The sequence below is a fragment of the Polypterus senegalus genome, chromosome 4 (genome assembly GCF_016835505.1).
Source record: "Polypterus senegalus isolate Bchr_013 chromosome 4, ASM1683550v1, whole genome shotgun sequence".
In the NCBI taxonomy this organism is placed as follows: domain Eukaryota; kingdom Metazoa; phylum Chordata; class Cladistia; order Polypteriformes; family Polypteridae; genus Polypterus; species Polypterus senegalus.
Genome location: NC_053157.1, coordinates 62,698,826 through 62,715,263, shown reverse-complemented (window position 1 = coordinate 62,715,263; position 16,438 = coordinate 62,698,826). Strand labels below are relative to the sequence as shown.

Sequence of the window (16,438 nt, the reverse complement as noted above, 5' to 3'; positions counted from 1 at the left end):
TAGATGCATTTTAACAGTACCTAAACTAAAGTGTTACCAAATTACTTTCATTGACTTAAAATGAATAAATAGATTAGATACATTTTTACCACACTATGCCTGCCTACTTAGTCAATCCTTTCTTCCTGTGGCGATGACATCTTTGCATGCTCTGATCCAGGTTCCTGACCAGAATACTTGCGTTGTTTCCAGATTACTATCAGTTGCCACAAAGCAAGAAACAGACAGTAGTATCTCCTGTGGTACCAAGCTCTCCCATGGAAAGTGGCAGTGCAGTTCATCCTCTTAAGAAAACATTCAAAAAGGAGTACAAACCAGAACTACACTGTAACATTTTTCATGGCCTATGGGACACATGGCGTAACCTGCCGTCATTTCTTGACTATGCTGCTTAAACCACCTGAGTTTAGAATGGAAGGTTAAATTGATAAATGAGAGGACACAATGTTCAAAAAAGCAAGGTCAAGTAAGTTAGTAAGTACTGTGTGCTTTTTCTTGAATGTGTATTAGAAATAGTTGATTTTTAAAATTATAGATGTATTCAGTTCTAAGTGTTAAAAAGGAATATCTAATAGGAACATTTTATTCTTTGTTTGTATCAGTACTTTAATGGCAAAAGAGTGTCATCCATTCAAGCAAGTTCAAAATAAAATAAAAGATTTTGTATGTCTTCCTTTTGATTTAACAACATTCTTAGAATGTTACTCCATGTTCTTGCAATAATAAAATGCATGAAGGTTAAGCTTGAGCAAACTGTGTTCTTCTTGAAAGACGTGGAATAGCCATTGTGCTCTGGATGGCATCAATACAGAAGCAGCCAGAATAAATGTTTGATTAAAAGCAGCGCTGTACTAAATTATAAGTGAAATTTTAAAAAGCAGAAGTTGGTCCCCAGCTAACCCTGCCTTCTCATAGGAAAATGGTGTTGTTTTCTTTTCAATTATTTTTGAAGACGCAATGTTTATATCTTATACGAACTGTTTTCTTAAAGGAAGTCAAAAGAAAAAGCTTAGCCTTGGCAGTGTAATCGTCGGTTATCCAAGGCCAATATGTTTCATTCAGTGTCATTGTTCATTCTACATTTTTTCACATACATTTAAATACATAAGCAGTGATAAGATGTGTGTGCTTATTTGCCAAGTTCCCCAACAGTTGTGGGTGGCTCAGGGATTTATAACGAAAATGCTAATGATTAGTGACATGGCTAACTCTTCTTATCAAAGGACTCCTGCAAAACAGATGGTAATTTGAAATGTATTTAAAAATATTATGAAGGGACAGTGATCAGGTTTACCCTCAGTCCAAAAATGTTTTGCATTGTATGTTCTGATAAATGTAAGAGGCCAAACACAGGATACACATCAAAGTTGTCAGACCTGATAAAGAGTACTGAAAAGCTCTATCAATAGGTGAAGTGTCTCTTCAGTATATGACATTAAAACACCCAGTATTTTCAGGTAATGGTTCCTGAGGAATGTTAAGTGATGTCTTTTGGAATGGGCTTTAGTCTTGGAACAAGTACTGTAGTAGTTTTCTTTTTTGGAAGTATGTTGTAGCTGGCAAGGACTGCGTGTCAAAGTTCTGCAAAAAAATATGCAGATGTATAACCAGGGCCATCGTAGAGAGATACCCTGCTTTAAAGTTAAGAACTTCACAGCAGTGACCTGGAGCTACTGGAATACTCCAGTGTTTAGACTCTTGGTATTTATTTGGAGAGAAGGGCTTCGTAGAATGAAGTTGTTGTCCAGAAACTCTTTAGGAAAAGTTGCATTGTTAAGGGGCATTGTTACTATCCGTGACAAAACTGCAGAATGATGAACGAAGCTAGTGAGGAATGTAACATGCATCAACCAAAGCCAACATGCATATTGGTTAACACATCTTTATTTCATTTAGTGCCCTTTTATAGAACTTTCTGTTACATAGAGGTAAACAATGTCATAATTGGATTATAATTGAAGAGGAGGGTAAATGTGCACCCTAGAGTTTATCATATATAATAAAGACTGATTTAGGCAAGGAATTGAATTAGAAAAACATATTTCAAGGACAAAAAATAAAGGTGAGAAAGCTTGTGAAAGCCATGACAAAAAGGTTGATAATTATATTAAATTCTCATGAAGAAGGATAATGTACTAATTTCAAAGAAGCAGAAATGTTTATTGCACATGGTTAGTAAGAGTAGTATGTTAAGATCGAGGACAAATGTGATAGCCAGCTTCAAAGAATGTGAAACAGTGACGTAAGCAGCCTAAACTTGCACTTAATTGCATTGAATTATAGGTGGTTGGCAGGGTCTGGAGATTATTTATTGATTTAGATGTTGACCTTTGAATATCTATGGGTCATTATCAGTTTCCGTAATCCAATATATATATAGTCTGTGTGTATGTCCCTTGTATAAATTCACATCACTGGATCAGTCCCTACCAAAATTTGCAGACCTTCGTCATTTGATTAAGAGAAGACTGTAGACTGTGTCTCAACCCAGAATTTTGACACTGGGGGGTACTTTTGTTTTTTTTTTTTATCCTTTTTACTTAGAAATGAGTACATTCGAGGGTCAACTCAAGTTGGACGTTTGGGAGACGAAGTCAGAGAGGCGAGATTGCGTTGGTTTGGATATATGCAGAAGAGAGATGCTGAGTATATTGGGAGAAGGATGTAGAGCTGCCAGGAAAAAGGAAAAGAGGAAGGTTTATGGATGTGGTGAGAGAGAACAGGCAGGTGATGGGTGTAACAGAACAGGATGCAGAGGACAGAAAGATATGGAAGAAGATGATCCGTTGTGGCAACCCCTAACGGGAGCAGCCGAAAGAAGAAGACTACACTTTGAATGACAGTGCCACATGATGGCAGATGATATTGAAGTCAGACTACCATACAAACTGACCAGAATTTAAAATGCAATGCTCGATGCTGCTTCTTATATTTTGAAGATTAGGAAAGGTGGAAACACAATCCTAAATATCTAGATATGATGAATTGCAGTAAAGAAATGCAAAGTTCTTATTCCCTGCAGTGTTTAGACTCCTAATTAAAAAAAAGCATATTGGCATAATGTGGCATAACAATCAGAATTGTGTAAAATGTTTTATCTATAGCATAAATACTCCAGAGCTCTGTAAATTTTAATCATCTTTTGTAAGTTAAAGTAGAACTGGAATAGCTCAGTGGAAGAGGTATTGGCATTTTTGCTCCATAGCATGCAGGCCCCATTTTCATTGTGGGCTCTCAGCATGAATGATATTTCTCAGCTAATTGTGACTGATTGTGTTTTGCAGTGGACTTGTCCACATCCGGTTTTCTCCTCACATCTGGTGCTGGTGGAATAAAGTCTGCATTACCACGACACTGTATGCCAAAGCATTGTGTTCTCCACAGAAGTATTTTTCTCAGCAATTGATCTGTTTTTCAAGCACAAAAATGAACAGTATATATGTCAATAATCAAAGCCAAACTTCAAAACTGTTAACGTCATATCACTTTATATTATTACATGAACTGCCTAGAATACTAAGAGCTCTTGGTTTACATTTTGTTTTATGTGCAGTTCAGTTTTCTGGCTTCTGTGAGCTACAGGCTTTCACGCCCTCTCTGGTGCTTTGTGTGCAGATACCTGATGAAAATCACAGAAAAAACTCAAAATATTTTACATGGAGTTTTAAATATTTTCATAAGGAATATAAATAATTCCTTAAAATTTTGTGTAGTTCCAAATGCAAGTTAAAATTTTGGAGTACTGTTGCCTCTCTAATATGCATGCATAAATATAACCAATCTTCTTTGCAAGTTTAAGGACATCTAAATAAGTGGATATATTTGACACCATTTGGTCTTCTCTCTTTTGCTTGCATTTTCCTTTGATTAAAACTGTTCATTTCTCAGATTAACCCTGAGTTATTGTTTTTTTCAGAGATATGCTAGCCTCAAGTTCCACATTTACCCTGGAGGACAGTGCCATCTGCCTAACATCAGAACAGAGCACGCTGGAAAATGATAAGGATGATGGTTCAGTGTATGATGTGTATTTGGTAAGTAGTCACGGCTCTGCATGTTTAAGTGTATAAGATACCTCTTTAATTTGGCCTTTTAAATTTAGGAAAATTACACTACTTATCAAACATCTTTATGTAAAATGTTAGTCAGCACTTCTTGCTAATAAAGCATCTATACTATTCTATAACACAGTTAATGACCTGACTTCATCGCACCCTGGGTCTTCAGATCCTTTTGGTCACAAATGCATCTTAATCAGCTGAACATACAAGTTTAAGTGAATGTGGATACATTGTAACAAAGGTCAATATACACATCAGTGAAAAATTGGAAATAAAAAGTTGGCAAAGACATAGTCAAAAGCAAGTCACCATCATACTTACTATTTACCAAATGTCAGATAATAACACGGGGACACTTCTGATCACACTTGTATATTTTTCTTAAGATAACAAAAAATCGAGATTGAAGCCATCATGCATGATAAGAACAATGATATCTGATATACAAAACCATATCAGTAAGAACTTAGAGCCAAGGCAATGTGGGAAGGTATATAAGCAATCGCATATTATAAGAGCCAAGTCACATGCACAGTAATCACCAGTACCTCTTCTCCAGACAAATAGATCCCTCTATTCTCATTCCAGTCCAACAACACAGAAACAGCTGTCAAAGCCACAGCTCCTCTAGTGCTTATGCTGCCCACATTGAACATCTGCAGATCTGCAGGTAAAGACAATATCCACACCCATATATTTGGAACCTGTGTTGATTATCCAGTGAATGTCTCCTACATGCTATAGTCCCAACCTGATTTAAGATAACCAACACAGCACCACTGTGAAATAAATCAAATGAATGACTACTGACACGTTGTACTCCTCTCAGTCATTTTATGTGCTCTGAGCTCCCAGTTATGTCACATATTTAGTCCAGTACATTTGAATCATTAAACTCATTTCATTTGGGATGCCACACAACAGACCCATGGAGGACATGTTTTCCACATGCTTATACTGTATACTATATAACACATCTTGACAAAGCAAGCACTTTAAATGAAAATACTGTTAATTAAAACTCTACATACAGTACCATAATGTCCTTCAAGTTAGTTTGTATGACCGTTGGACTAAATACCATATTCTTAGCCATTATCTAGGTTCTCCAAACTGGAAGTCATCAGGTTTTCAGACCTAGTGAATGAACATCTAACAGTCTGACTCTGATTGCCTGAACATTCCATTATTGTCTGCTATCCATTATTCCTTATAGTTGTTACTAAGCATGACACAAACTTCATAATCTGGTGCTGAAAGAAGCCATTATCCACCCATCCCAGACTTCAGATACTACAGGAACAAAATTGCCATCCAGAAAGCAATATCATATCTTTTAATGACATTAATGTGCGTTTGTTACTTGTTCTTTTTGGTAAATTTTGTATTTTTTACCTCACTATACTAATTATTATACTTTTAGCCAGGGGGCAATATTACCGTGCCATATTAGGGAGTTCTGGGTACATGCCCAGGGGCCCATGATGGCAAGAGGCCTTTTCACCAAACCTCCCACGTGCTCAAAGTATCTGCAAGTTGAAATGATCAAGGGGGACCATAAAATGTCATGCGTCAAAATGTAAACTGAGGAATACCATTTTTAAAAGTAGGAACATCTCTCTGCTGTGGAACGAGCCCCGGACACAGACAGACTGACAACGCTTTGTCACCCAGCACACACATATTTATTTACAATATTTACAACAGTCAAGTGCACAACCCAGTGCCTCCAGCACCAATCCCCCAAAGTCCAGGCCTCACAGTCCAGTGCCTGCCTTCTTCGGGCCGCCTCCACTCTTCTCCAATACATCTTTCTCCACTCCTCGCCCGACTCCAGTCATCGAATGAAGGGAGGCGGCCCCGTTTATACAAGCCCAGATGGGCTCCAGCCGCTCCTCTTCCCCCTAGCATTTCCTGGTGTGGCGGAAGTGCTGAGGTCCACTGCGGCGCCCCCTGGTGGTGACCATGGGCCCCTGCACGGTTGAGCTTCCAAGCTCTGCACTCGTGGTCCCCAGTGCAACCAGGGTGGTCGCCCCCTCGTGGTCTGGAGAAGGCGCAAGCCCTCCTCCGGTCCTCCTGGGCGTCCCGGCTGGATACCACCCTCAGCCATCCGCCACACTGCTAAGGAGCTAAGTCAGGGTCTGTGGGAATCTTTATCTTGTGTGGACTTTTGCCTATATATTGCTAATGATTGTCATTTTTAATTTTATTTATTTTAGAAACTATCAATCAGCTTTAAAATAACAAATTTTTGTTCAGTCAGTCATAGATGACTCTAGTTACTTTTGGCAGAGTTTTTTTTTTTAATGATTCTAACAGTGATGTAGGTCTAAAGACGGTCTATTACCTTGAATTGACTGTTGCTCATGAATTCCTCTGAGGGTCAACAGCTTTCAGAACTTTGGAGTAGAAAGACAGATATGTGAATCCTCTGAACTTTCTTAAAACCGGGTATCATGATACTTTAGGATTAGTCCTGGTGTGCTTGAATGAAGAACATGTTCTTGAGAGCTCTGAGGCATAATGTAGATAAATTGAACTGTACACTCCCTATAAATACTCCTATTTGCAGAGCTTTGTGGTATTAATTTATGGTTAGCGATATACGGATAGTTATGTTTTTTTTTTTCCCCTATTTCATTGGCCAAAAAATACTGTTTTTATGTTGTTAACCTTTTTAGATTTTAGCTTTTCACTCACAGCATCTGGCAATGGTTTTGGTGCAACACAAAGATGTTATATACTTGCCTTAGAATCATTAATTATCAGACAGAATATTTAAAGCTAGCTTCAGCCATGACTCAGTGTTTGATTATCAATTTCTGTGTTTTCCAGAGCATCTATAACTTTTTGATTCTTTCTCGTTCCCAAATTTCTTGTGGATTTGACTAAGACTTTTGGTTAGTATTTTGTACCCTGTTAGGATGATGTTTCGGTATGAACTTGGATCTGTATGACCAAGTCTTGACATTTTCCTGAGTGGACTGTCTCCCATTTATGATCCTCATTAAATAACATCTCTTTATTGGCAGTCTTGTAATTGTCTTACTGAAGGTGAAACGCAAGTTTCAGGGGTAAAAATACCTGATAAATAGAATAAGCAACTTATAAATAAAAGGTGTATTTATTTTCTTTCTTTTTTTAATTTTCTGTTTAGTTAAAACTTAATGTTGTGGTAGTTTCCTCTACAATAAAGTACACCAAGCACCTGATGCCTGAACAATGTATACTACTACTTTAAAGAAAATGGACATGAATTTAAATGCTATACAAAAGCTACATTAATAAGTGGAAGAATATATGTGTTTACAGTTATGTTTGTGTATTTGTTTTATTAAGAAGGAGGAGTATATTCATTTATATTAAAAGGTTGGTCAACAAGTGAGGGGGACAGAAGCTTCACAAACATGAGTTGAATTCCTTGAGTACTTACAGTACTCTCTACAAAGGGTTGGCACAATCTACCCATGTTTGCATTGATTTGTGCTTGGTACTACAGTTTTTCTCCGTTATCCCACTAATGTCTGTCTAGATTGTATAAACAGTGACTCTAAACTGGCTAGACATAAATGTATGTGTGTGTCCAGCAATGGAGCAGTCATTCCGTCCACATCCTGTCTTGCAGCCGTAAGCCCAGGATATGCAAGTTAGTAAACAGATGACTAGATGGCCAGTACTATATTTAGAATAGCACTTTCTCTTGCCAAAGTTTACAGAAAGTCAGCAGATGGAGTTGTTGTAAACTTGTCCTTTTTGAAATGAGCAGGCGTGGCAGTCGCACCTTGTTTAACAGGTAGTGCTTTGACGCAGAATGTCTGAGTTCATCACTAAACTGCATTCTTCATGTGGCTCTTTGCTGTTTTTGTTTGTGTACTGGGAGGATAATTGCTTTCAATATACAGTACATCTGGGATTAATCCGTTTCATGCAGCATTGAATTACAGAGATGTAAATAAGTATGTTTTGTCTTTTTTCACATCAGTTTATATTCAGATGTTTTCTTCCTTTTATTTCAACTTTCTTTTTTGTCAAAGCTGTATGCATATTTTTCACTCATTCCAAGAGTGTTTTTGATAATTAAAATTTTTAAACATCAAGTCTGACTAGATAAGTTTCCACACCTTAGGTGTGACTAAGCCTGTGAGACAACATTACGTGAATAAATAAATTGCTTGTAAGACAGATTGCTTTTAATATGCCTATTTTTAGAGATTTAATAGTATGCCATTTATATGTCTAGTTTAAAACAGGTAATTAATGTGCTTTGTAATGGATTCTTCTATTAAAATATATAGTTGTAGGTTGAGTGTTGGAGGGTGGGGGGCAGGTAATGAGGTGGGGTTGGGAGGGGTGTTGGTTTTAAAGTTTTATCTATTATGAGGATGTTCTTCTTAAGTTTGCATATGCTGGGTTTATGTCCAAATGTTTGTTAATGGGGTTTTCGTTTGATAGCCAAGTTTCAGCCAGAGATGGAGGAGCCCACTTCCGAGTCCCCAGGCTCTGCTTCTTCATTGGAAGGCATGTTAGTGGGATTGAGGTGGTCTTTGAAGTACTCCTGCCCCCGACCCACAACATCTCGAGTCGAGGTCAGCAGTGCACCATCTCCACCATATACGGTGTTAACACTGCACTGCTTCCCCCTCCTGAGTCGCCGGACAGTGGACCAGAATCTCCTCGAAGCCTTCTGAAAGTCATTCTCCATGGCCTCCCCAAACTCCTCCCATGCCCGAGTTTTTACCGCAGCAACCGCCAAAGCCACATTCCGCTTGGCCTGCCGGTACCTATTAGCTGCCTCCTGAGTCCCACAGGACAAAAGGGTCCGGTAGGACTCCTTCTTCAGGTTGACGGCATCCCTCACCGCCAGTGTCCAACAACGGGTTCGGGGATTGCCGCCACGACAGGCACCAACCACCTTACGGCCACAGCTCCGGTCAGCCGCCTCAACAATGGAGGCACGGTATATGGCCCATTCGGACTCGATGTCCCCCATCTCCCTTTGGATGTGGTCGAAGTTCTGCAGAAGGTGGGAGTTGAAGCTAATTCTGACAGGGGACTCTGCCAGATGTTCCCAGCAGACCCTCACAACACGTTTGGGCCTAGCAAATTTATAAAATATTTGGACGGCGTTTTCCCTTGCCCTGACACGGGTCACCAGGGCCCCCCTCTGGAACCAGGCCTGAAAGGTGGGGTTCAATGGCGAGCGCCTGGTGGCCGGGCCTGCACCCATGGGGCACGGCCGGGTACTGCCCGAAGAGGCAACGTGGGTCCCCCTTCCCATAGGCTCACCACCTACGGGAGGGGCCAAGGAGGTCGGGTGCAGTGTGAGTTGCGTGGTGGCCGAAGGCGGGGACCTTGGCGGTCCGATCCTCGGCTACAGAAGCTGGCTCTTGGGATGTGGAATGTTACCTCTCTGAAGGGGAAGGAGCCTGAGCTAGTGCGCGAGGTCGAGAGTTTCTGGCTAGATATAGTCGGGCTCACCTCAACGCACAGCTTGGACTCAGGAACCAATCTCCTTGAGAGGGGCTGGACTCTCTACCACTCTGAAGTTGCCCTCGGTGAGAGGCGCCGAGCAGGTGTGGGCATACTTATTGCCCCCCGACTTGGGGCATGTACATTGGGGTTTACCCCGGTGGACAAGAGGGTGGCCTCCCTCCGCCTTCGGGTGGGGGGATGGGTCCTAACTGTTGTTTGTGTGTATGCACCGAACAGCAGTTTGGAGTACCCACCCATTTTGGAGTCCCTGGAAGGGGGTGCTCGAGGGCTTACCTTCTGAGGACTCCCTCGTACTGCTGGGAGACTTCAATGCTCACGTGGGAAATGACAGTGAGACCTGGAAGGTAGTGATTGAGAGGAATGGCCCCCCTGATCTGAACCCGAGCTGTGTTTTGTTATTGGACGTCTGTGCTCATCACAGATTTTCCATAACGAACACCATGTTCAAGCATAGGGGTGTTCATATGTGCACTTGGCACCAGGACACCTTAGGCCTCAGTTCAATGATCGACTTTGTGGTCGTGTTGTCGGACTTGCGGCCACATGTCTTGGACACTCGGGTGAAGAGAGGGGCGGAGCTGTCAACTGATCACCACCTGGTGGTGAGTTGGCTTCGATGGTGGGGGAGGATGAACCAGCAGCTTTTGGGTTTCATTTACAGTGCCTTAAATACTAGAGCATACTGTCCCTACTTTATTTTTCTTTGCCCATATTGAAAAGTTAAATCAATCAAGGTAGCAGGTGTGAACATTTTTTTTTATAATTTGGGAGTTGTCCCTATGATATGAGTGGCTATGTGTATTCTGCTGTGAAATTATACTTTTGAAATGACAATACAAATTACTGCTAAAGAGATGTAGAAGATACCCAAAAGTGAGAGTTTGTTCCTGTTCCTGCCCATGTCACTTCTTTCATTCTCTCCTGCAGCACATTAAGTAACTGATAGGTACATACAGAAACATTTATTGATGTACACCATTGTCTCCCCCCCATTTAATTTGTTATTAAATTACTTTAGCCTTATACTTCCTTATGAATAAACCATCTACCAAAGAGCTTTTTATGTTCTTCTTATAACATCAACACTTCAATACAAAAATTTGCCTTTATGTGTTTCGGAGAGGGCATGCATATTGTATGTAGAACATGTTAAAACAGAAATAAAATTTTCAAGAAATATTTTTATACATTCATTCACCCATCCATCTTCTGAAACTTTATAAGCAGGGGAAGGCAGCAGCAAAACTTTGATGGGACAGCATTACATACAAGAATCATTAATACACACACCAACATCTATCGATAAAAATCAGTATTTTACAATCTATTAAATTAGGTTACCATATTTCATACAAAAAATATGTTTATACTAAATTTTTTTAGCTGACATTTTATGTACAGTACATGTCTGTGGGTAACAGAATCAAATCGATTAAACTGTATGTTTAACTTTAAAATAATCCATAATGTTTGATGTATTTCCACATTTTAAATTTAGTGTAATAAGTGTGAAGATGGAGATAAGAATTCTGGCGTACTTTTTTGCAAACGTATTCATGTGCATACTTGTCACTGTTGATCGCTTATGGTGATATTAATTCAAACTAGACCATCTGTCTGCATGCAACATTTTATTTTGTTAAGAGTTTACATACCAAATACAGTACTTAATGACATTTACTACAAACAGGAGATGTCACATATAAAGTATGTTTTATATTGAAATATCATAATAAGTCTAGAATACAGCTGTTTATAGAAAGATAACTTTTGGTAGAAGAAAAAAATGATGAGTGACGTTTTTCACTTGTTCCTAAGATGATAAATGTGTTGGCAGTTTCTGTGTCATTTTGCTTTTTTGACTATTTATATTGCTTAATTTCACTGGTGAATTATTTTGCAGCTCTTGTGCTAGACCATAACATGTTTGACTGTATATTTTCTATAGTTATTGCAGTTTGGTTTTGCTGTACTTTCAATGGTTACTCACGAGGCGCAGTAACGAGGACACGTTAGGCAGCATCCATTGTGCTGATTGATCTGTGGGCAGCGGGACTGAGGGCTCTGTGAGGTGGATATGCTCTCGTCAGCTGAATACTGGAGCAGGCAAAAGGAGGAGAGGCCAAGGGAGTTGATATAAGGAGGATGGCTCCAGCGTAGCAAGATCTTTGGTAGAGCAAAGCACTCTGGAAGCTGCAGTGTCCTGAGGAGGTGGCAGACCAGGATATGATGGGCTGCCTCAGGGGGAGCTTCCCTTGTCTCGACGAGGACAGGAAAGAGTGAGGACGGCACGAACATGGCTTTACCTCAGTAGTTTGGATTTAGGATTTTTATATATTTATTGGATTATGTATTTGCACCCCAAAAAACACTGATAGTTTTATGGCACAATTTTATAGATTTATTTATTTGTTGAGCTATTTATTTATTTTGAATGTGCACTGTTTGAACATTTTTGAGCATGTTAATTCTTGATGTTTATAATAAACGCTGCTATTCTTTTGACAGAAAAAGTTTAACTTGTTAGCTTCCAGGCAACTGGTCCATCCTCAGGTGACTATTGATGGGTCATCGCCAAGAACAAAACATTTGAACAACACTAAGCTTGACATTTTTCTCTTTTTAAAACAAACAGCTTTTGAGGAACAAAAAGGAAATTTGTGTTCATCAGAGCAAGAGTCGGTAGTCCCGTTAGCCCCAGGAACAGTCAGACACACTCCTCTCCGTTTGCACATTTCTGAGTTTTCTCAGGTGACTCCGGGTGGTTTAGGCTGGATGGTAATGCCAAGTTCAGTAAGATGCCTCTCAGATGTTAGATCAAACTGTGAACAGCAAGGTATGATAGCTGCTTTTTTGTATCAGATTATTCAAAATTGTTTAAAAGTCAGGTAGATGGCAGTAATTACAATATTTGGCCTTTTTCTCCCAACTTATTTATATAAACCAGAGTATTCTGGCAAAACGACTTATATAAAACGTGTCTGACCAATGTTTTTGTCAGTTTCCCCTGCAGTCTTCTCTGCTTTTGAAGTTTGTACATGACCTACAGGTACAGCTTCAACGTCAAGCTTCATCATTTCATATTGTATTCAACTTGAAGTAAAATGTTTTTTACGATAAACAGTTGTATGTATGTGCATACAGTATATGTAAGCTAAATGTTATTGTAAGCATAAGAAAACAGGCCTGTAAAGCTATTTTAAGTACAAGTCATAGTAACATATAAATTGCTAATTTAGTTTACTGCGTGCTGCACCTCCAGTGTCTCATGGACATGTACTTTAGTCTGACTGCCGGCTCTACACTGGCCCAGTGGTGTCCAAGATCGATTTCTGCCTTGTCTTATGCAAGTGGAGTGAGCTGTTAGTCCTCATAATTCAGTATTAAAGCAAGGTGGCTCTAAAAATAAATGAATAATATGTTTAACAAAGAAAATAAATATGCCTGTTTGGTATGGACTTTGCGCTTTCTACTAGGGTTAAGTTTGGTTGCACTCGGGGTGCAGTTTCCTCGCACGGTCCTGAAATACACTGTTGGCGTGAAGCGCCTTGTCACGGCGCGAGATGGTGTTCCCGGTTATTCTTTTGTGTACCTTGCAGTGAAGCAGCGTCTTGCCTTGGGTTGGTTTGTACCTTGAATCTCAGAACTTCTCTGAACGTAAACCGCTGTGTGTGTTTGGTTATTTAGTGACTGGTCTCAGGTGAGTGTGAGTACGTGTGTAAGTGGAACCAGCAATGAACTGGCAGACTATCCAGGCTGGCTCCGTCCTAGGCTTCCACAACCCTGAACTACAGTATGTGGCTTTGAGGATGTTAGGTGGTAGGTTAGAAAACTGGTGCAAGGAAGAACAGATTTTTTTTATTGATCATTTTGATTCACAGATGAAATGTACAAACACTGGCATTAAGATTATAATCACTAAACTGGCTGCAACCAGTCAACCAGACTGTGGAGGCTCCTTTGCTTACCACCATTTTTGATCCTGGGCATGGTGATCTCTAGATGACTTCAGTACAGTACGTCTTTGTTTAAATAGCTGAACGTTTGCAAAATAGAGTGGCAGCCGTGAGGTTTGTAGTGATCTGATTGTGGGCTAAGTTTCTGATCCAGACGCTTAACTTTAAAGCTGCCATTGCAAAATCATAATATGTTACAAAGTGGCTAATAATTTGACACACTTGCATTTGTTCGGAACTATAAGTGTAATCACAAAAATGCCAAGATAAAGTCGTATCATAATTAAAAAGGTTAACTTTGAACTGTTCTTTTTTTCTTCCAGTAAAGTAAAATATCTGTCAGACCTGACGAAGATTAGAGTTTGGTGTCTACGATGGACAAATGAGCACTCCCAAGGTGACAGCAAGCCCTTCTGCCAGCAGCCGTAGCTCTCAGGCTGTGACATTCCTGGCTGTCTGCTGGCCATTTGCTTCAAAGCTGCTAACTCTGTGCACTTCAATCAACAACTGCTCTGTCATGATGGACTTTGAAGAGGGCGAAAGTGAGTGAAATGCTCCACAGTTTCCACTTCCACTCGCTCACATTTGCATGTCAGAACGTTGTTTGGTATGCAGTCTAGACCCATTGATGTCACTTGGCTTCCTGACATTCAAGCATGCCAAATTACACATGAGAGTTGGGATCTTTGAATCAATCGTTTTTACAAGTACATCATTAACTGATCATTTTTTAATGATTAAGCTGTTCCAAACCAAGTCATGTTGCCAAAATTAGAAGTGTATTTATATAATAATGATGTTTACAATGTTTCACACATGCTGGAGAGCCAAGACTTCAAGGAATTCCTGGATGAAGAGGATCTGCAATGCTCAGAGGAGCTGATAATTTAACGCTCAGGCTAACTGCAAAATCGCAGCAACCAAAATCTTTGCCCTTCATTTTCTTAGTCTCGCACTTATCATGATGCGGAGTACCACGCAGGACTTTGCCTGCTTCCCTTTTATAACATATGGCAATGGGGTCTTGTGAGTGGCCTCCTTTCAGTTCTTCTCTTTATACATTATATGGTTTATATTATGGTACCACATTACTGGCTTGCTCACAGGCACAGCAGTTTGTCCTTCTGGTATCGGGTGCCATCTCTGCAGGGTTTGCTTGTGATCTGTCAGCTTTAACTATGGTATGTCTTGAGATTTCTGTTCCACACAAAAGATGAACCGTCATTATAAAATGTCAAGTGACTGTGCGAAAGTGGATGTGCTGACTTGATGGAATGTACATACTGCATCAGAGTAGTGAAATGGCAGCAGAAATGAAACAAACGATATTAGTGAATACACACTAAAACTCGGTTTGATTCCCAGCCTTGACACTTTTTCTGTGTGCAGGTTGCACGTTCTTCTCTCTGTCCAGGTGGGTATTCTTCAGGTTCTCCAAAATACTCCCACATCCCAAAGATGTCCATTTTAGGTGAACTGGCTTGCTGTGAATGACACTGTGATGGCCTGTCTCCTGATGTGGCAAATGTCTTGGCTCCCACTTTTCTTTACTGAAAAAAAGCTGCTTGATAAAATGGATGCAGCAAGGCCAGAAATATTATTTTGGAGAAATTGGGTGAGTAGGATTGACAAGCTTATTGGGCTTAATGGTCTGTTCTCATCAAAATTATGTTAACGCACTAATAATGCGTTGACTGCGACTCTTATTTAAAATGTTGTGACTTAATTACTTGATAAAGTAATCTTCAAAGCACTCCACGTATTAAGTCACTAACAATTAACAGATGAATTAGTGGAAATCTCCTCAGTCCCCACACCAGTTCCAAGGACTCAGCCTTATCTAAAATTATAACATAAATGAGGCCTCCCTGGCATCATTCCAGAGCAGGTAGCAAGAGAAAAAACGTCCTGTAATTGTACACCTTTTCTAAACTAATATTATTTGGATGCTGTGTATTTGCGAATATATTTTGTATACATTGCTAATAACATGTACTCTATTTTTGTCACTTTGAATCTTTCTACTTTTCTGCTGTTTGCTGATAGAAGAACAAGTTGGCACCATGTCAGACGGGCGTGTGCCGTTTGGCTTCACTGTGACGGTAAGCTGTGCAGTGTCATGATGTTTCAGCTCATTTCAGTTGAAATGGCTCTCCAGGCAGTGGGTGAGGCCACTTACGGCCAACACAGACCTCTTTGCCAAAGGCTGCCAGTGTGAAATGATTGTTTTTAGGTTACGGCGAGAACTGTTTCTAAATCAGAACGCCAAACTTCTTTTAGCTGTGAAAAGCTGCTGATGTTTATTCTTTAAATACAAAGCAATGTGCACAGAACGCATATGACCCGTCATTCACAACAGGCAGAGAAGGATGAAAACGCACACTGAATGTATATAGAGCCTCCAACCAGATCTTGTATCCATTTGTAAATAAGTTGTTTTAATTTATTCTTCTCCAGATACTTTGTGGTTTTTGAATGTCTCCTGTACAAAATGCTACTGGGACCGAATCATAGCGCTTGTGTCGTACAGCTTGTGTAGCCTATAAGTGTACTTCGACATAAATGATTCTTAAGAGAGAGATTCTAATTTATTATTTATGAAAAGAACTTTATGTAGTTTGCTGAAAGTGAAAATATTTTATTCTATTCCTGAGATAAAGAGGTGTATTTTAGTGAAGACAAAAACAGATGTATGTAATATTAAATGTTTTATGCTGAATTTCATTTGTTTCATTTTGCTTATTGTGATGGAGGTTTTGTAATCTGCTCCTCCAGACGGAGTGCACGCAGCAGGAATTTAACATTTTGATGCGCACTGAAACAGCTTCACCTCCTTGGCGTTAACCTTGGCCTTGGAGTTCTGTGTAAAAATGGTTAAGCCAGAGTGTCTCTTAGGTTAAGCTGTATTGTTCAGACGTGCAGTGTTGA

General features: G+C 39.8%; 1 protein-coding gene across 3 annotated transcripts in view; it reads left to right on the top strand.

Annotated features, from left to right (window-relative positions):
- pip5k1bb (phosphatidylinositol-4-phosphate 5-kinase, type I, beta b) overlaps window positions 1–16,229 on the top strand; it is a 193,581-nt gene extending 177,352 nt beyond the window's left edge. For all 3 annotated transcript variants that reach the window (XM_039750765.1, XM_039750764.1, XM_039750766.1), the window contains 2 exons: window positions 3,917–4,034; window positions 13,834–16,229. In XM_039750765.1, coding sequence (XP_039606699.1) covers window positions 3,917–4,034; window positions 13,834–13,836 — 121 coding nt within the window. In that variant the 3' untranslated portion in view covers window positions 13,837–16,229. The remainder of the gene's footprint in view (window positions 1–3,916; window positions 4,035–13,833) is intronic.
- Window positions 16,230–16,438: the final 209 nt, after the last annotated feature.